This window comes from Zootoca vivipara, chromosome 1 (assembly GCF_965207765.1).
Source record: "Zootoca vivipara chromosome 1, rZooViv2.hap1.1, whole genome shotgun sequence".
Taxonomy (NCBI): Eukaryota; Metazoa; Chordata; class Lepidosauria; order Squamata; family Lacertidae; genus Zootoca; species Zootoca vivipara.
Window position 1 is genome coordinate 87,181,085 of NC_142582.1, and position 20,031 is coordinate 87,201,115.

A 20,031-nucleotide genomic window follows, 5' to 3' on the forward strand; every position below is an offset into this window, starting at 1 on the left:
CAGCTTGTGCTGGAGAAGCAAGGAGTGGCCACTCAGGTGAGGCCTCAGCTTGTGCTGGAGAGGCAAGGAGTGACCACTCAGGTGAGACCACTTGATATCTCACTGCACCTGGTGGCAGGAGCTGGGAGGGATAAAAGCTCAGCATTTCCCTTCAGCTCTTTGCCACAGCAATGCTATCCCTGCCTGGTTGCATCTGGCCTCTTGCTCCTTGGACCCTCGTCTTTGGGGTGATTACACCACCATCTTGCCTCTGGTCCTGACGTCCTCAGCCAGGGCTTCAACCGCCCGCCGACCGGACCGTGACAGGAAGCTGCTTGGGCGCCTGGGGCGGTGCGCTCAAGGGCGGGGCAAGCCAGTGATAGGGGCAGGGCAAGCCGACTCTAGGGGTGGGGCACGCCGTGGGGCTTCCGGAGTCTGCCTGCCTCCTGCCACTCAGCCGTCCTACAGCTGGGGGGAGAGGCAGCGGGCAGACCGTTTGGGCAGCATGGAGCCTGCATACGCCCAAGCCACTGCGTCTCTCCTCGGACGCACTGCAGGTCCCACGGTGAGTGCCGCCTGGCATTTTGTCACCCCCCCCCTCAGTGATGACACCCGGGGCATACCGCACCCCCTTCCTCTGCCCTTGGCTCTACCAAATGAGCTAATGTATAGCTCTTCCCCCGAATGCTGCTTTCCCCCAAGCAGATTGCGCTGTCCCTTCCCACATCACTTTGCAGACATTCCCTGTCAACCAGGGGTCCCATATCCATTCTTAGCAGCTGAATTCCTTCTTTGGTTGGTCCTAAGCATGATATTTATCAGACACTGAAGAAAGCATTCAAAACTTTAGAATAATCATGGAAATGGTTTTGTTTACAAAAATTTATCCCCTCCGTGCAAACCTTCCCTAGTATTATTCAGCTATAAATAAATCATTCAAACCGAGAGAATGTATATGAATGTATCATATTGCTGAGAGGCATTTCAGCTTAACTTAAGTAGTGTGAGAAAGTTTCCGTCTGCCTTGCCCATGAAGAACAAATCCCATGGCATCATTATTTGAGAAAAGTATGCACTGGAGAATAATTTGTTTTTTTAATTTTTTTAAAAAATACTTCAAAGAAGCATTGGAGAAGATCTTGACAAGCAGTCTGAAAGGGTGTTGCTGCTTTTACCAGTAGATAGAACTAATCCATCTGTGATGCTATAACTGTGAATAAATGAGTGTCCATATTATATAAAAAGGCTATTGGAACTGGACGAATAAACCCACTGCAGCGAATCAGGAAGAGGAAGAACGTTAAAACGTACACACACTCTCACAGACACCTTGGCATTTCTGTCTGAAAACTGCTTCTATTTTCTAAATGTCTTAATTATCAGACCAATTAGTCATCATACTGGGAGGGGAAAGGAAATGAAGGTCACAAGTTAGCTCAGATAAGGCATCCTTATTAATTATGGCACTTCCTGTGTTATAATTAGTCACATTTTAATCAAAGCCCATGACAAAAGAGTGCCAGGTGTTCTCTTGTAAAACTGTGACGTTAAAAAAAAATAGTATATTAATTTCCTGTTGGAAGCAGGACCTATAACTTGCAAATACTTATTTTCCTGTTTTATTATAAAACATATAATCAGACCTGTTTCTATTATTAGCTTCTTTCATTTGAGGTCTATCTAACTTTGTCAGCAGCATGAAACGTGAGCAGGATCCTAATTCAAAAATACATGTGATTGGATATTGAGTTATGCTGCTTTATCTGGTGTTTTGGCTTTGAAAACTATTTGAACTGAACAATCAGGATATGCTGAACGTAGTATCCTAGGATTTCAAGCTACTTCTCCATTCACATGGGGAGGGAGGGTGATTTTTGCCAATTGCCTCTTCCAAATTCAGCCCCCTCCCACACCATCCCAAGGGGTCCCCCAATCCCCAGAAGCATTTTTTTCAGGGAGTACTGGGGAACTGCAGTGGGACAACGATATCCCATAACTCAAAAGGACCCAAGCAGTACATATTTTTAAATAAAAGTATTGAAAGGCATAATCCTAAGTCTGTATATAGTCGGTTACCAAGGGAGAAACTTTTACACCTTGGTTTTAAACTTTTCTGCAAAGACCTGTTTATCTCCTTGAATGGCAATGTGAGAAGGGGGTCAGGAGGAATCCTCTCCAGCATGGCAAGGTACCATCTCTCTAACTGGAAGTGACACATTGCAAAGAAAGCAGGCCACTCTGCCCAACGGTGAATAAAGGCAGGGTGAGAGACACATTGAGTCTCTGCCCCAAGAAAGAGAAAGGAAACTAGGAGCTAACAAATCAGCATGCAAGAATTGAAGCAGGAGTGAAAGAGGCAGCGGCAGAGGGAGTGGGGATGAATGGAAGCCTGTAAAAGAGTGTGTGCACATGAAGCTGCAACCAGAGCCTCATCTAAGAGTGGGGAGACTGGAATGGAGGAAAACACAAAGGGAGTGTAAATGTGTGAGCAAGCACGAAACGGGGAAGAACAAGCAGAGAGTCAGGTAGCACACAGGCAAAAACCATAGAAAGCAAAAGGAGGCAGGAGTAAGCTATGGACTAGAGCAGGAACAGGGAGAAAGAGGATCACCTTTGGTTAAATAAGAGAGAATAGTTTACTGCTGAGCAAGCATTACCAAAGAGGGAAGAAACAGATCAGAGAGGAAGGTTTGTAAACTTAGTGGGAAGCATACCCCAGGGGCAGGTGATGTGGTAAGAGTAAAAGCAAACAGGCATAAGGGGATCCCTACTGATGGAAAGAACCTCGGCCTCAAAGCGGGGAAGGGCTCACCAGATAGTTGTGGCCATAGGAGACATGCTGGAATTTGGGGCCCACAAGGAAGGTAAGAAGCATAACTTTCTGTGGTCTGTGTATTGCAGAATTGTCAAGAAGGAGGATGAAAGTGTTAAGAGAGAGGAGGGAGCATAGACGACACTTGGGACATGATTCAGGGCAAGATTCATATGCCTCATCTATGTGTATTGCAGTACAATTTGTGGTAATCTGGGTTTTAATGGTAATAATCTGACCTGTATTCTTGCATTTGAAATATGAGCTACAATTCCCAGAGTACCCCGGGATTGCTAAACCACTCTGAGAATTGTAGCTCTGTGAAGGGAATAGGGATCTCCCCAAAATTCTCAGGCCCCTTAAAAAGCTACACTTCCAAATATTATTTGCAGGAAGGCATAACTTCTTAAAGTCATATGCTACTGCTTTAAATGTATAGTGCATTTAAACAATTTGTCCATTGTTTGGTATGTTCTGCTTTGCACAAAATATTTTCTAAGTGAGCACCCAATTACTTAACTCCACTGTCAGAGGCAATATGCCTCTGAATACAGGTACCAGTTGCTGGGAATCACAGGTGGGGAGAGTGTTGTTGCATTCTGGTCCTGCTTGCAGGTTTTCTGTAGGCACCTGGTTGGCTGGTGTGAAAATAGACTAAGTAGACTAAATGGACCTGACCCAGCAGGGTCTTTTTGATATAATTTTATTCCTGTTTGATTCCTCTTTCACTTCTGTTTCAGTTCCAACCCAAATACTGTAGTTTGTTGTCCCCATTCTTTAAATTATCCTCCCTTCCAGCTGATATCCCACAACGGAGCCATGGCAATCTGCTTTTCTATATTTTTGAGAACTGCCCAAGGCAACATATTTTCAAAATGTTGGTGCCCCCTTTTCAAACAAATAGTTCTTTTTTATCTCCCCATCCTTTCCAACCACCTTTTGCCCAAATAAATGCTGGAAAACTAAAGATTCCCTGTTGTCCATTATCCTCGCTCCCCAACAAACTAGGGAAAGATAAAATATAAAATAGCATTTCTTTTTCTGCTGCAGCAGTTCTCAGATGAACCCAAAATGAGCAGGCAGCCTGGCTGTCTCCCAGCTATAGAGGCACTGGCCAGAGATGGAGATTGTTCTCTGAGAGAGGAAGGCCTGATCTTGCTCAGCAGCAATTGATCCCCGATGTCATAACCCAATGTCATCCACTTCTGACCCAACCTGTCAAGGTGTCTCAGCTCCCTCACTGGTTGGTTGAGCTTCCTCCAGGCAAAGCACTGCTGGTAAACCATTCTCCCTATTCATAGATTTTTATTATTGTGCCAGCAGCAGATTGATTAGCTCTCTAGAGCTCTCAGATGTACCTGAACTCAAAGGGAAGGATTCTAAGAGAATACTGTATAACTTTAAAGGGAAAGGTAAAGGATCCCAACAGTTAAATCCAGTAGTGAACGACTCTGGGGTTGCGGCGCTCATCTTGCTTTACTGGCCGAGGGAGCCGGCATAGAGCTTCCGGGTCATGTGGCCAGCATGACTAAGCCGCTTCTGGCAAAACCAGAGCAGCGCACGAAAACGCCGTTTACCTTCCCGCCGGAGCAGTACCTATTTATCTACTTGCACTTTGACGTGCTTTCAAAATGCTAGGTTGGCAGGAGCTGGGACCAAAACAGAAATAATGGGCTAATGCTGCCAATTTCTTCAAAAGTCCAATACAAAACAAGCAGCACGCAAGTATGCTGTATGCCTACATACAGTTTGTTGCAGCACTACGCGGGCACTAAAGGTACATATAGGGGAACACAGATCACGCATCCGCAATAAAGTGATGGAAGCCCCTCTTACACCTCATTTTTTTACAAATGAAGCATAGTGACTCCGATTTAATGTTTTTTGGCTTACGGCAGTACACACCCAAGAAATACCACAAGCAGGACATCCCAAAAATATTGAGACAACAAGAAACTAAATTGATTTTTATGTTTAAGACATTACAACCGGATGGTTTAAACTTAGATCTTGACCTTTCTGTATTCATTTAAACTAACACACCAGCAGTATAACATACAGTAATCATAGAGATACTGTAAGTGTTATCAGTACTCACATTCTTCTGCCCCCCCAATTGTCATCCCTAATTACTATCACCTGTGAACCAACTTTTTGTATATAAGTGTGCTCCAAACACAGGATTTTTGCTTAGTCAATACATGCTCAAACTAAGAAAACTCTGGATATAAGAAATGTAAGTATCTCTTTATATGTACATGTATTTTAGAAATTGTACTACTGTATTAGTTTAAATAATAATTAGAATTTGATTTGTATTACCAGTGAATATGTAAATGAGAGAACCTTTTGAAAAAGAACTTGAGCATTGTGGCCTAAGCCAAGATAAGTACTGCCTTTGATATTTGTTTGTTTAGATGTATATTAGTGATTTAGTTCGAATACTAATAAGACCTGGTTTACACCACCAGTGAATGCACTAAACATAACTGAAAGCAGGAGGAGAAACTACTGAAGAAGCCCGTCATATGGGCAAAACAGGCGAAAAACGCCGGCAGCCTGTCTATCATTGACACTTCGTTCGACCTGCTGCCACTTTGCTGACCGCTATATAGCCTCAAAGACCATAAAGACTGGTTTGCCTTTCGGTATTTATTTGTACATGCTATCTGCTTGACGTTTGGTTTTGGCTTCTGTGTCAGCACGTGTATATGGTTCCCTTATTGTTTTCTTTTTGGATTAATAATACTTGATTGAAACTTGATTGAATCTTGTGCCCTTGCGTGCTGCAGGAGCTGGGACCAAGCAACGGGAACTCACTCCGTCACAGGGATTCGAACCGCCGACCTTCTGATCGGCAAGCCCTGGGCTCAGTGGTTTAGAACACCGCCACCCATATCCTGGCATCTTCATCATGATTTAAATTATGTTTCATTTCTGGCAGTCCAATTCCTATGTCTTTATACAGATGCGCCTCACTGAGGGTTGCGCCAGAGTAAGCATGCTCAGGATTGCACCAGCTAGCCCGCAATTTACAAGCATTTAACTTGTGCACATTCAGCTTTATGCACTTGGCAAATAAATGAATGAATGAAAAGGGGTCAGAAAGGGGATGGGCGTCCAGGAAAAAAGACTTTGGCAATCCAACCCGCCATTGAACTCACTGTGTTTTGACTACTGGTATACATGATTTTGCCTTTAGGCACGATCCCTGGAATGTAACCCCCACTTAAGTTGCAGGCTTACTGTAATTACATAATTTTGTTTGTGCAATACACACTGTCAGGTTTGAAAGCAATGGGCAAATAAGGGAAGGAAATTCAGTAGTGATGACATATGAAGTACAGGTGGCGACCATTTTGCGCACATCCAATTGACACACGACTGCTGACTGCAGAACGAGGAAGTAACAGGGCGGGGTGGGTTTATGTGTGCTCTGCCAATGTGTGTGGGGGGGCAGGAATGGAACCACCACACAAAATGGCCACCGCCTGTACCTGCAGATCTGCCCGGCTTCTGGGTACAGCAACTTTAGTAAGGTATGGCAGGGCTGTAGCTGGGGGTGGTGAGGAAGGCCCCTGCCAGGGGCGTGCAAAATTGGCTTTAAAATATGTTGATAAATATGTCGATATTTTGGGGAGTTGGAGGAGAGGCAGAAAGAAGAGCTAATTTGTCCATGGCAAGGGGGCACAATCTGGACGGTTCTGCCAGGGGTGCAAGATCAGCTAGCTACAGCTCTGATGTAGGGGCATTTCCAGATGAACTGTTTATTTAGGATTCATTCTGATTAGATGACATTGCATCAAAGCAACTGTTACCCCACCCTTTTCAGTGCATTTTCCTGTCTCTTTCATTATTGCAAAAAGTCAGATCCTTGGGGGAAGGAAGTTTGTTGTGCAAAATGGTTGGCATCTGACTTGATGGCATCTGGAAGAGTGTGCCTTTGGGCGTGAAGTCAAACCACTGGAGAGTTACAGCACCTGCTGTGGCTGTAGAGACCAATATATGATAGATGTTTTGTTGCAGCCAGTGGTGGAGGAAGCTGGTCGGGCGCCTGGGGCGATGCACCCAGGGCGGGGCAAGCTGCTGACAGAGCCTCCAGAGTCTGCCTGCCTCCTCCCATTCAGCCGCCCTACAGCTGCGGGGTGGGGTGGGGGGTGGGAGGCGGCAGGCGGACCATTTGGGCAGCACGGAGCCCATAGCTGCCAAGTTTTCCCTTTTCTCACGAGGAAGCCTATTCAGCATAAGGGAATTTCCCTTAAAAAAGGGAGAACTTGGCAGCTATGACGGAGCCTGCGTGTGCTCAAGCCACCACGTCTTTCCCAGGAGATACGCATGGCTCGGGTGTGCTACAGGCCCCGCAGTGAGTGCCACCCGGCATTTTGTCACCCCCCCCAGTGGTGACACCCAGAGTAGAGTGGGGCACACCCAGCACACCCCCATTCCTCTGCCTCTGGTTGCAACTGGGGCAGATGAAGGTGTCTGATTGTGCAGACGCAGGTGTACCATGGCAGTTCTTTTTTGTGTGCTTCTCCCAGCAGTCATTCCTCCTCTGGTCACTGCTGTGGATACCTTGATTGCAGTGGATACCTGGTTGTGGATACCTGGTTGCAGTCGTCTGCAATGGATTCCCACACAGTGAGGTTAATGTTGCCAACATTCATGTCACATGTGTAGACATCAACACAGAATTGATTGAATCCCACCTGAAAATAGCAACAGTCTGGAAAGGTCTAAAGATACACCTGTGACCCAATGGTTCCTTCTGCCATACCCATATGTTTCTAATGCATGCTTGTCCTGAGGGCTTTTGCATCGCTGCCACCCTCATTTTTTTCACATGGTCAATTTCTTTGTGAGAAGGAAGTGCTAGAAATGTGAAATGCTTTTTGCAACCCTGCTTTATTTGCAAATATGCATATTGAGTTGCAGGGCAGGGAAGCATATGGGCATTCAGACATTATGTTGACCTGTTGGTTAAAGTGTTGTGGATTTTTTTATTTTAAAAAGGTGCTTAAAACTTCTCTTTCACTATATCTTTTAAATTTTCAAATGTGCAGACCATATAAGCCCCCCTTATATTGTGGTTGAAGGTTTATTGTATTTCTGAGTGAATTACAATTCAGCTGTACTTGTTTTGGCAATTACAACTGGATTTCTTTTCCTTCTAAAGATTAAAAAATGCAAGTATAAGAGCATGTCAGAAAGCAGCAACATTAATTAGCATTAACAAAATGGGTTATTTATTTACATATTTAGTAGAGTTGTAATCTAGACATGAAAGGCAATGTAAGCTATTACCGTCTTTACCCTATGACAGTTACCTGACTGGGGAAATGAAATGTCTCTTTTGTATTACTATTCCATTTTTGTTTTGCTGTTAGTCACTCCAAATTTTGCAGAACTAACTGAGGTACAATATACTAAATTTAAAAGAAAATATGTGGTTATTTGCCATGATGGTTCTTGTTGATTGTGTGTTCATTTTTTTCAGAGGTATCATTTTCAGAAAAGGAAGTAGTTTGTAGAGTTTATTCTTACTGATAAATGTTTTCCTTGAGAGTACTGTATCAGATAACAGCAACTTGAATACTCACCACGAGGCTGAATGTTACTTGGAAGGCTATATATGCTTTTACTATTTTTACTGTATGACAGGTACTTGAGCTTCTTGAATTCACAGTAATAAATGAAATAAATGTATCCATTGCATTACTGGTCCATTGAGCCAATTAGTCATTTTACCTCACTTGGATAATGGAGATAAAATTCTATTAATGGTCTACTGAGACAGCTAGTATTGTGACTTCATTGGCTTTGCACCAGTGAAACAGAAGTAAAATCTTGGATCCTATTACTGACCTTTTGAGCTAGCCAAATAGACTATCTGCAATAGATAGCACATTTCAAAATAAAAGGAATTGCTGCAAAAAAGGCCACAGGCACTGTAAAATACCGAGTTAAGGAATTAATATCAGGCAGATGTTTTAAATCTTCTTAAGTGTTTGCCTCAGATAATTTTCAGACAATTTCTTTTTAAAGCATCCCTGCCACATATACAACACTTCAATCTCCAGGATTATACTAAACCTCATTAATCCAATGCAAATGTTTTAGTTCCCATCATTTGTTTATGTTGATTAAAATTTTTCTGTGTACATTAATTACACTCCAACATGGCTATAATTATGATTCCAAATCCTGTATTCATGTTATACAGAGCAACCAATAGTCTGCTATCTGGAATAAATCAATCAGGAAAATAAGTTTTATGGCATTCTGCTTTGCAACAAAAGGAAAGGTTTTGACCACAGTCCACATTTTTGAAAGAAAGCTTGACCTTCGTGGCTGAGAACCAGCAGAACCCGCATTGCTTCTGCAGGGGCAAGTTCTGTCTCACAAACCCATTAGAGTTATTAGAGTGTCAACAAGCATATACTGTAGATACAGTAGATGGGTACTTGGAACTTTCAGCAAGCTTCTGACAAGGTCCCTTACCAAAGACTCCTGAGTAAGCCTAGCAGTCCTGGAATTAGAGGAAAGGTTCTCTTGTGGATAAAGAATTGGTTAAGTAACATGAAGCACACATGCCATGGACTGGCTGGCTGGATGCCAAGGAGTGGTGGGAGGCACCAGCTGGGGAACCCCCAAGGGAAGAAAGTTTAGAGCTCGGGAACTGGTGGTGACAATGAATGGTCAGAGGGAGAAGAGGGTTTTGGAAGCAGAAGAGGTAACACGGTTTACTGAGCAGGAAGAGTCTGTGGCAGAAAGCAGTCCAGAATCAGAAGCTGGGGAGGAGGGAGGTCAAGAGGCAGAGATGAGTCAGGCTGCAGAAGAAGCCAGGGGGTCTCCCAGAATGAGAACCAGAGAGGTATGAAGAGGAAGGAGCAGAGACAGGCATGGCAATGCAGTCTCAGATTGCTTGGGAAGGACATGAGGGAGAGGGGAGACTTAGAAAACTCTGAGAAGATGGGGGATTGTCAGTCCCAACAACTGCCTCATAGAGGCAAGATCTACTGGGATGAATTGCTGTGCTCACTAGGCCTGACCTCCTGAGTTGAACTTGTTTCCTTGAATAACGAGTTAACTTCACTGACGCCATGTGATTTACTGCTGACCTGCTCCTGATAACAGAGTAGAAATTGCTATTGAGATCTGTGCTTTTGAATCTGTTAGCAGTGAGGTGCCCAGGTTTGTTGGTGATAGTAAGGGTGGATCCACACACAGGAAAACCCCCACTATAAATAATTCAGAAATTAAATCATTATAACAAAAGGGGGGGGAAACACTGTGTAAAAATTGCATTAAAATTTCTTTTGCTCTCTAGTGCCATCTGGTGTTGCATGTTTGTAAGAAATTCAAACTGTTGTTTTCTAACTAATGTAGCTGAGTCCTAAATTGTTCAGGGTGGTTAGAACAAAAAAGAGATTGTGAAGAGCCTGTAGTGGACCCAACCACTTAATGATTTAGAGCAGGGGTAGTGAACCTTTTTATACCTACCACCCACTAATGCATCTTTCTTGATAGTAAAATTTCCTTACCGCCCCCCAGTGCAAGCTTGATGGAAGGAGGATTCAGCTTGTGGCGTAGAACCCCCTACCGCCCACCCAGAATCCTGAAACGCCCACTAGTGGGCGGTAGGGACCAGGTTGACAACCCCTGATTTAGAGTCGTAGGCAGGAGTTGATCAAACAAACAAGAAAAGTTTTTTAAAAAACAAAAGGAAGTTTATGAAACAAAGTGGGTCAGGAAATGCGTTCTTTCAGACAGAAGTTAACTTATTTACTTTAACTACCGGTAACTATAAGATGTCTCAGGCTTAAGCAAAATATTAAAGGCACAACTCTTCTTAAACTTCAGTTACTAAAAATCAAGTTGGGACGCTTCAGGTAGATAAATATTCAGGTTTCCAGAATAGATGGTAAAAATGCTCAACTCAGTTTCTATCACTTAGATATTACAATTATATACTTTCAACACCATACCGCTTCCTTCACAGCTTAATAATACTTTGCTTCATGTGCAAGGGGATCTTCTCCTCATTTACCCACTCCCTTAACCAGGGGTAGGCAGCAGTGAGAATGAATGGAGAAACAGGCACCTCTTTAGGTTTTTCCATGACTGATGGTGCAATTGGACAGATAGCCATAAAAGGCAAAACGTCCATAATTTCCTCACTGTTGCCCTCCTTCATAGCCTTACTCACCATCTGTTGCACTGCGGTCTGAGGCACCTCTGGGTGAGAGCCCATAGAATAGGAAGGTGGAATTACATCTACAACAGACCCAGGCACAGAGGAATCAACAGGGAGAGAAGGAGCAGAGGGAACTACAGCTGCCTTAGGGGCAGAAACTCCCAATAAATCTGGTGGCTGAGAGGGAGGTAAAAGCCTCGGGGAAACCGAGGAAGTATCCTGCAATTGCAATAAAGGATTAGCTATTCTAGCAACTGCAGTCCTGCACAATTTCCATGTGTTCAAGATTTGAACAGAGGGCTGGTCAGAATTACGTAAAGCCAAACCCACTTTGTCCCATTTCTCTAAATCTAAACTACCTCCTTCAGGGAAAGAAGGAGCAACACAAGAAATTTCAAAAAGTAGCCTATCAATAAGCAGCGAAAGCTGCTTACTATGACCATCTGGGGCTAACAGAAAGAGCAAATCTCTTATGTTTTTCCTGCAACCGAGTTAAATTTCCCCCCATAACTTACCAAGTTCAGTGCGCACTGGTAGCTCAAGGTTCTGAGCAGCAAGTTAGGTTCAGCCCATAGCCCCCTATTGCAGATAGAGTCTACGGCGCCTAGGAGGACTTTGTTAGCCCAAAAACTGGAGGAGTTATCAGTTACCTGATCCCCCTTTGTGTGCCTCACACGGGGCACCACTTGTGGCAGACCACATGGAAAGAAAGAGAAGAGAGACAGAGTTCATCCAGCAAACTCTGAGCGTAAGTGCCTCCCGCCCTCAGCGCTCAGGTGTCTTTTATTAGCATAAGAAAGCCTTACAGAAATTCAAATAAGCCAATAACAATTCATTCTGCTCTCCCAAAACCCCTCCCCAGATTTCTTTCCCACAGGAACATGATACTCTGAGGAAACCTCGAGGTCTGGCGAAGCGCAATCTAAACTACAAAGGGGAAACATGCATAACAGGAGGGGGGGGGAATTCCTGGGAGGATTAGCAAGTCAGGAAACTTCAAAGAAGCAGGATTTATCACCTCTGAAAGGTTTGCCAGGAAGGAGAGAACTGCAAATGCCCCTTTTGGCCAAATAAACACCAAATGTTTCCGACAGCTGGGAGACAAATGGGCAACAGATGCTTTGTCTCTTGCACCCAGACTAAAACGTGACTTTCAGGCAAAGAGAAATGGAGATTACAAGCATCCCAAGGAATTTATATCACAAATCATACATTCTATAACCCAGGTGGGAAAAGTCTGACCAAGGGAGCCACGAAGCTCAGGTCATCCTCTTCAACCACGCACATGATTATAAATACATGATTTCTTACAATAAATCCCTGGAATGCTACCACTACACCCCAATTACTGGTAAATACTGTATTTGAAAGAGTCATCCCCCCATGTTGACGGGCTTTCTATGTGGGGCTTATCTGCCCCCCCCCGGTATTTTATTAAGGATGGAAGAGGGAGGGAAGGAAGGAAGGAAGAAATAGAGAGAGGGATAACTCATATTATTGGGTGCCTCTGGGTGACGCTGTGATGCTGGAACTCTGCAGCAAGAGGATGGGAGGGTCGGGCACGCGAGAGGGGGTGGCAGGGCGGGCGAGGGCGAGGCAAGGCATGGCCGAAGTCACGACGGCTCCGAGGCGTTGCTGCATATCAGCATAATATTTCAACCATGTCATGGGTTCAAGCCCCACCTTGGGAAAAAATTCCTGCATTGCAGGGGGTTGGACTAGATGTCCCTTGTGGTCCCTTCCAACTACAATTCTATGATTCTATTGATATATTACCATAGCATGTGCATCATTCTGCCTTCTTGAATTGTCCTACTCCTAGGCATAGCAGCCAACTCCTAGAGGCCTAGGTGCCTCCCCCCCCCAAATTACTGGTAAATACCGTATTTGAAAGAGTCATCCCCCCCATGTTGATGGGCTTTCTATGTGGGGCTTATCTGCCCCCCCCCAGTATTTTATTAAGGATGGAAGGGGGAGGGAAGGAAGGAAGAAATAGAGAGAGGGATAACTCATATTATTGGGTGCCTCTGGGTGACGCTGTGATGCTGGAACTCTGCAGCAAGAGGACGGGAGGGCCGGGCACGCGAGAGGGGGTGGCAGGGCGGGCGAGGGCGAGGCAAGGCATGGCCGAAGTCACGACGGCTCCGAGGCGTTGCTGCATATCAGCATAATATTTCAACCATGTCATGGGTTCAAGCCCCACCTTGGGAAAAAATTCCTGCATTGCAGGGGGTTGGACTAGATGTCCCTTGTGGTCCCTTCCAACTACAATTCTATGATTCTATTGATATATTACCATAGCATGTGCATCATTCTGCCTTCTTGAATTGTCCTACTCCTAGGCATAGCAGCCAACTCCTAGAGGCCTAGGTGCCTCTCCCCCCCCCCAAATTACTGGTAAATACTGTATTTGAAAGAGTCATCCCCCCCATGTTGATGGGCTTTCTATGTGGGGCTTATCTGCCCCCCCCCAGTATTTTATTAAGGATGGAAGGGGGAGGGAAGGAAGGAAGAAATGGAGAGAGGGATAACTCATATTTGTGGGTACCTCTGGGTGACGCTGTGATGCTGGAACTCTGCAGCAAGAGGACGGGAGGGTCAGGCAGGCGAGAGGCGGTGGCAGGGCGGGCGAGGGCAAAACAAGGCATGGCCGCAGTCATGACGGCTCCGAGGCGTTGCTGCATATCCGCATAATATTTCAACCATGTCGTGGGTTCAAGCCCCACCTTGGGAAAAAATTCCTGCATTGCAGGGGGTTGGACTAGATGAAGAAATAGAGAGAGGGATAACTCACATTTGTGGGTGCCTCTGGGTGACGCTGTGATGCTGGAACTCTGCAGCAAGAAGAAGATACCGGTACGCCTGTACAGGAGCCTTGTAAGCAGCTTTCTCTCTGCTTGATTTATAGTAGGCACGTCCAACAGGTAGATTGTGATCTACCAGTAGATCACTGGATGTCTGTGGTAGATCACTGCTAGATCACTGGCACCCCTTAAAAACTCATCCAAAATTTTCCTCCTTCCTAAAAAAAGCTGAACTATGACCTGAAGCCCTAAAAAAATGGGCCTCCCTCCATCCTAAAAGAAGCTCAACAAGTTTGACCTAAACCCAAAAAAACAGGGCTCCCGTTCCTTAAAAAAACTCAACAGCTTTGACCTGAACCCCCCAAAAGGGGGTAGATCACTCCTAGTTTTTAACTCTGTGACTAGATCAGAGTCTCTTGGGAGGTGGCCACCCCTGATTTTTACAGTATACAGATGCAGGAGGAGGGGCAGACTGGAACACCACTGCTTTTTACAAACATCACTGTGTCTATCAAAGGTACAGCCCCCCTTTCTTATTCACTTCCTTTTAGCCTTAGTCAAATTGAATCCTCTGCACGCCTCATTAAATTGCCAATAGAACTCTTAATGCGATCCCTGAATGCTCATCAACAACTCCCACTGAAGAACAGTATTCTGCTCCATTGTCTTAACTGCTTAACTACCGGTAGCCACTTTGCTTTATTTATTTGATGTGTTCTTGTTACAGCTGTGTCCCCCCCCCCAGCAAGCGGAGACTGAGCTGCTCTTGCTAAAGCAAAGCCCTTTCCACTTCAGTTTTTGGAGGGGGAAAGTGCTGGTTATGGTCTGTAAAATACATTAATTTTTTGCTTCTGGGGGGACAGCTGCCCCCCATGCCTACGCCCATGCCTCTTCTCAAATCCATCCCTATCTATCAAAATGAAACCCTATCTCTCAACCTGAACCTTAGCCCTATCTAACTTTCCCTCATAAACCTCTCCTTTTATTCCCCCCCAAGTGCTTTCCCTCCCCTCTTTGTGTCTACCGTAGCTGACTCTGTAGCCAATCAGAGAGAGGTTCCACCACTCTGGTGGAATTTCAGGCAGACTGCATCACTGGCTCTGCTGTCCGTCACCAGCCCCCAAAGGACCTCTTCAAACGGAATGAATGGCAATATGACAAATGAAATTCAAGGCAAAAGGTGTAAAGTGATGCATGTCAGGGCAAAAGAATTTATTTTCACATATAAGGTCATGGGGTCTGAACTGGCTGAGCAGAAAAGAGACCTTGGAGTCGTAGTGGATAGCTTGATGGAGATGTCAACCCAGTGCGTGAAAAAGGCAAATTCCATACTAGGGGATCATCCTGAAAGGAAATGAAAATAATACTGTTGATATATAATACTTCTGAAATATTCCTACATTGCAGGAGATTGGACTAGATGACCCTTGGAATCCCTTCCAACTCTACAGTTCTATGATTCTATAATGTCATTATGCAAAAAATGTGGTGCAACCGCATTTGGAATACTGTGTACAGTTCTGGTCACCTTATCTCAAAAAGGATATTGTAGAACTGGAAAAGCTTCAGAAAAGGGAAACCAAAATGATCAAGGGGATGGAGTGACTCCCTTACGGGGAAAGATTACAGCATTGGGGACTTTTCTTTGTTTAGAGGAAAGGTGATTAGGAGGTTAATTCTTCCCATAAATGTCATTTATTCAACCCTATCCTCCTCAGCCACTCAAAGGTCTCTTACTCCCTGAAATACCCCTACCTCCTGGAATGCCTCTCATATTTAAGTGCTTCCTCAGAACTCAACATTTATAGGTAGCCTTTGGGGTTAGTCCCCTAATCCATCTGCATTATTCTAACTGAAATTAACACACATTCTTCCCTTACTTACTTTTACCTCCATTTAACCCCTTCTTGTTTTGGTTCCCTGCAGGAGCCTTGGAGCATACTCCCCCCCACCCCAAAAGTACACTATCATGTTTTTGTAAACAGCTTTGAGAGGTGTTTAAATAATAATAATAATAAAAGATCAAGCAGTGAATACACATTTTATTAAATAAATAAATAAATAAATATCTGGCTGGGAAACCCAGCCAGATGGGTGGGGTATAAAAAAATAAATTATTATTATAATAAATTATTATACCACAAGGAGTCTGCTGTTAAATGCCCCACAAGATGCCTTTAAAACCCACCCACAGTTCATGTTATATATTCAATTTGTTCTAAAGGAATCCTATTCCTCAGAAAAATAAGTAGATTTTACTGGTAAGATTGGAAAGACTTATAGTGGCATTCCAAAGTGATCAGTGCTGCATCTGATTTTGATCAACATTTCCATCAGTTTATTGGTTAAAGCAGCAGGCAGTATATAACCAACTTAAATAATAATAATGCAGGATGTTGTGAGAACCCCTGAAGACTCCTTGGAGACAGCAACTAGTACAGAGGAACTTGAACTAAAGACATGTGCCAATGGCATTGCCATGCAGGAGATTCAACAGACTTTGTTACTCCAAATGGGTGGGCACTGCAGGGAAGAGGTTTTGAGTTAATCCTTTTAACAGTAATTCAGCAGTGAATTTAAGAAGAGGCTTAGAATGATCAAGGATGCTGTAGTTGCACTTGAGGTGGCAAATCCTGCATTGATCAGAGGGACGAGATGACCTCCACAGTCTTTTCTAACTCAGTGGTTGTATGTGCTATCCTGCCTCGTAATGGGCCAGTGTATTTCAGGAGGATTCCAAAAGTTATACTACCTATATAAATTTCTGAATCAGTTCCGGGATGCTATTTTTGATCCTAATATTCTTGGGGCTTCCAACTGGCTCTTCCCCGTGGTCTCATCACACTCCTATCATATTATCTGCATTTGGCCAAAAAATCATCCAGACTATTCCATTAGTTTATGTGTACTGTACTACTAGCTCAGCTCATACTTTTGTTTGTAAGCTGCTTTGAATACCACGTGAACAGCGGAAAATGCACCACATGAATATATAAATAAGGCTGGGATTCCATTTATACATACTTGGGAGTATGCTGCATTTGAACCCAGTAAGAGTGACTTCCAAGTAAATGTGCATAGGATTAGGCTGCAAATGCCAACTTTACACATTAGTTTCATGCAGAGAGATGTGCATTGTTGACTCTTCCACAGTTGTAGAGTTCCTGTTTGAAACCTATGGTAAAATATTTATATTTTGATGCATTTCTGAGGGCCAGGATTAAACTTGCATTGAATGTGTTTGTTTTTATTCTGGTTTGGACTTTGATTTTGAATATTTTACCTTCTATAGGTTTTGCATTTTATTTATACCTTCTTGTTTAAATATGCTGTGAGTGGATTCAAATTATTGATGATGAGCTGAATGTCAAAACAAGTTATATTAAAATGATTTTCAGAAGTTGTTATACTTTTTGGTTCTTATAATGAATGACATCTGCACTATTTGGAACATCTGCTAGTGAAACCTCACTGTTTATCACTATTGTTAAACTAGAAGAGTTAATTAATCTGTCTAATCTAATATTTTAAAAGTTGCTGTATGAAATGCCACTAAACTTTTCAAAACAGCACAAGGTCCTTTAGAGTGTATGCATGAAAAACATAGGTGTATGCATATTTTTGTTTATGGTGAGCAACTGTGTTATGGTTTGTGAATTTGATACTCTGTCAGTTTATTAACACTAATTGCCAAGCTCCCATCACGGCCCTTAACAAGGCAACTGCAAAGCCTGTGTACATGCACTGAAAGTGAAAGTGCGTACAGTACTGTCATGTGTTATTGCTGTATGTATTTTAAAGCAATGCAGGTGTGTGAACCTGCAGAGTGATGCAGGGTTATGCAATGCAATGAGTGAATGTGAATGGAATGTGGGAGAATGCATCACAGTATGTTTGCATGTGCTATACATCAGTAATGAGCAAAATTAAACTACCAAAGCTTTTGTGGTTTGAATTTAGCTGTTCCAAATACCTGAACGCTGTATTTCTCTTCTTCCATTTCACAACCTTTCTACGCCCTGCCATACCAATAAACTCCCATTGGTCATACGGAGCGTGCATACAATACAGAGCAGGAAACGTGGTTGCAATGTGAATGAGTCTCAGAGCGATGTGTTTGGAGGGCGAGAATCTGCCCGTCAAATGCAGTAAGTGCGCGTGCAGTTGCCTGCACGTATGAATGCAGTGCAGTATGTGCCAGTGCAGCGTGATGCAGTCAAGTACGTGTGGATGTAAAAATGGTGACTGATGTTGGTGTGGATGCAGTGCAGATTCATGCCGGAAAATGCCGGCATGTTCTAACTGCTCCAGGTCCCTGAATATTCCTGCCGTTTCATTATTTCGGAAAATAAGCAATGGGGATTCTGAAGACAGGCGAGATTCAGGTATTTTCTGCGGCGGGGAAATAAAAGAAACGGGGGGAAGCACCCTGTTCGGATTCCCCCAGCACCGGTACAGCAGGACCTCCCCCAACGCGCCTCGCAGCCCAATCGGATCCGACGGAGGAGGCGGAAAAGAAGCAGAACCGAACGAGCCAAGGCATGGCCCGCTCTCCCGGCACTCGATTGCTGCTGCCTGAGCCCAGCACTTGAGAAGTCCTCCTCCGGCCAAGAACTCGCCCGCGTTCTTTTCGGCTCCTCCCCGCACCGAGCCTGGTTCGTCCGCTTTCCCCGAGGCCCCTCCCCCTTCCCGCCCCACTCCATGCACTTTTGCTTCGTAGACCCGCCCCTTGGGCGCCTGGCTCCGCCCCGTCCCTTCTCCCCGCTGGCTCCGCCTCCCGCGCGTTCCCTTCTCCCCTCCTCCTCCCCCTTCCCCGCTCTCGCGCTCCTTCTCCCCCCCCCTAATTTCCCCCCCACCCGCCTCCCTGTCAGTGCGGTGGCTGCGCTGGGAAACATGGCGTCGGAGGGGATGATTTTAACGAACCACGACCACCAAATCCGCGTCGGGGTCCTCACAGGTAACGAACCGCGACCGCGAAGCGGGGCAGAGGTGGCTACGGGTCGGGGCTCGCGGTCAGGCCGCTCCACGCTGGGTGTCCCCTCAGCCGCCGCCGCCGCCTCCGTCGTGCCGCTGCCAGATCCATTGCCGCTGCCTCAACCGCCACTTCCTCCTCCTTTCCCGGCCGTGGCTCCGACGCCGCTGCACCCGGAGCCTGAGCGCCCCTCGCCGGCTCGCGTGTGCTTTCTCTCCCCTCGCCCCCCACCACCCCCGGCTTCCTTCCGAGCTCGGCCTCGGCAGCGTCCCCGGCGTCTCCGGCTGAGGTGGAAGAGAGGGAGGACGGGAAAAGCTGGCTTGGCGGGCGAGCGAGAGTAAGGCTGCTGGTGGGATTGGGCGCTGCTGTTGCTGCCGCATGCAGGCGGGAGGCTGTTCAGTGCCGCAGCCTCGAGTTCTCCGCTCCCGCTGGGGACTGGCCCGTAAATAACCTGCGTGGAGGGAGGAAGGCAGGCGGGGGGGGGGATAAAAAGGGGGGGGGAGAAGCGGCGGTGCTGGGTTTGCCTCGGGCGCTGAGGGAGATCCAGGTGCTCAGGGAAAGCGGATTCATGCCCAGGAGCGGCATGCTCCCCTTTGCTTCCCACAGGCCACGGAGAGATGCTAGCTGGGCACCCCTCTCCGCTTTCACCGCGGGAGGGGATCGCCTTGAGCTTGGGCCGAGGTGGCTTTCCTTTGCAATTTTTTCGTTTCTTCACACTGGGTCCTTTTCATTCCGGAGGCTTCTCTCTCTCTCTCTCTCTCTCTCTCTCTCTCTCTCTCTCTCTCTCTCTCTCTCTCTCTCTCTCTCTCTCTCTCTCTCTCTCTCGTGTGTGTGTGTGTGTGTGTACACTGTATTTGGAGGCGTTGGGGGGGGGAAGGGGTTTGCTAATGGGTGCAGGGGTGTTTCCAAACGCTGGATGCCACCCAGACCAGTAACATGCCCTTGGTTACCCCCTCCCCTCGGTTACCCCCTCCCCTAGTGAGACCGATCTTCCCCGCTGCGCTGCCCACAGGGAGAAGCAGCAGCCGGCGCCTCGTAACCAACCGCCTCCACTTCTCGTCCGCTCGAGCGGGCAAGTGAGCAGCGAAGGCAGCAGCCAGGGACCCGCTACCGACGCCTCCACACTTTATCTGGGTGGCACGACAGAAAGGATTGGGCCCAGCCTTGCCACCCAGAGGGCGACTCTGTGAGCTCACCTAAACAGGTGGACAGAAGCAAAGGAGGCTGTAAGGAGCAGCTGCTTCTACCTCTGTTCTATTTCTGGATAGTG

At 45.7% G+C, this 20,031-nt stretch overlaps 1 protein-coding gene and 1 long non-coding RNA gene across 38 annotated transcripts in view; one reads left to right on the forward strand and one right to left on the reverse strand.

Moving 5' to 3' along the window:
* Window positions 1-14,972: 14,972 nt before the first annotated feature.
* LOC148687651 (uncharacterized) lies at window positions 14,973-18,853 on the reverse strand. The gene is made up of 2 exons (XR_015950008.1): window positions 18,713-18,853; window positions 14,973-15,133 (listed from the first exon to the last, which is right to left on the reverse strand). It is a non-coding gene; the product is annotated as an uncharacterized LOC148687651 (long non-coding RNA).
* The window catches only part of GPHN (gephyrin), a 223,035-nt gene continuing 221,647 nt past the window's right edge, over window positions 18,644-20,031 (forward strand). For 31 of the 37 annotated variants that reach the window (XM_060274044.2, XM_060274051.2, XM_035113931.3 and 28 more), the window contains exon 1: window positions 18,644-18,746. In XM_060274044.2, the coding sequence (XP_060130027.1) occupies window positions 18,683-18,746 (64 nt within the window). In that variant the 5' untranslated portion in view covers window positions 18,644-18,682. Of the gene's footprint in view, window positions 18,747-18,958; window positions 19,099-19,312; window positions 19,443-19,834; window positions 19,966-20,031 lie in introns of those variants that run through there. The other 6 variants (XM_060274076.2, XM_088669593.1, XM_088669610.1 and 3 more) reach the window with 3 other exon arrangements.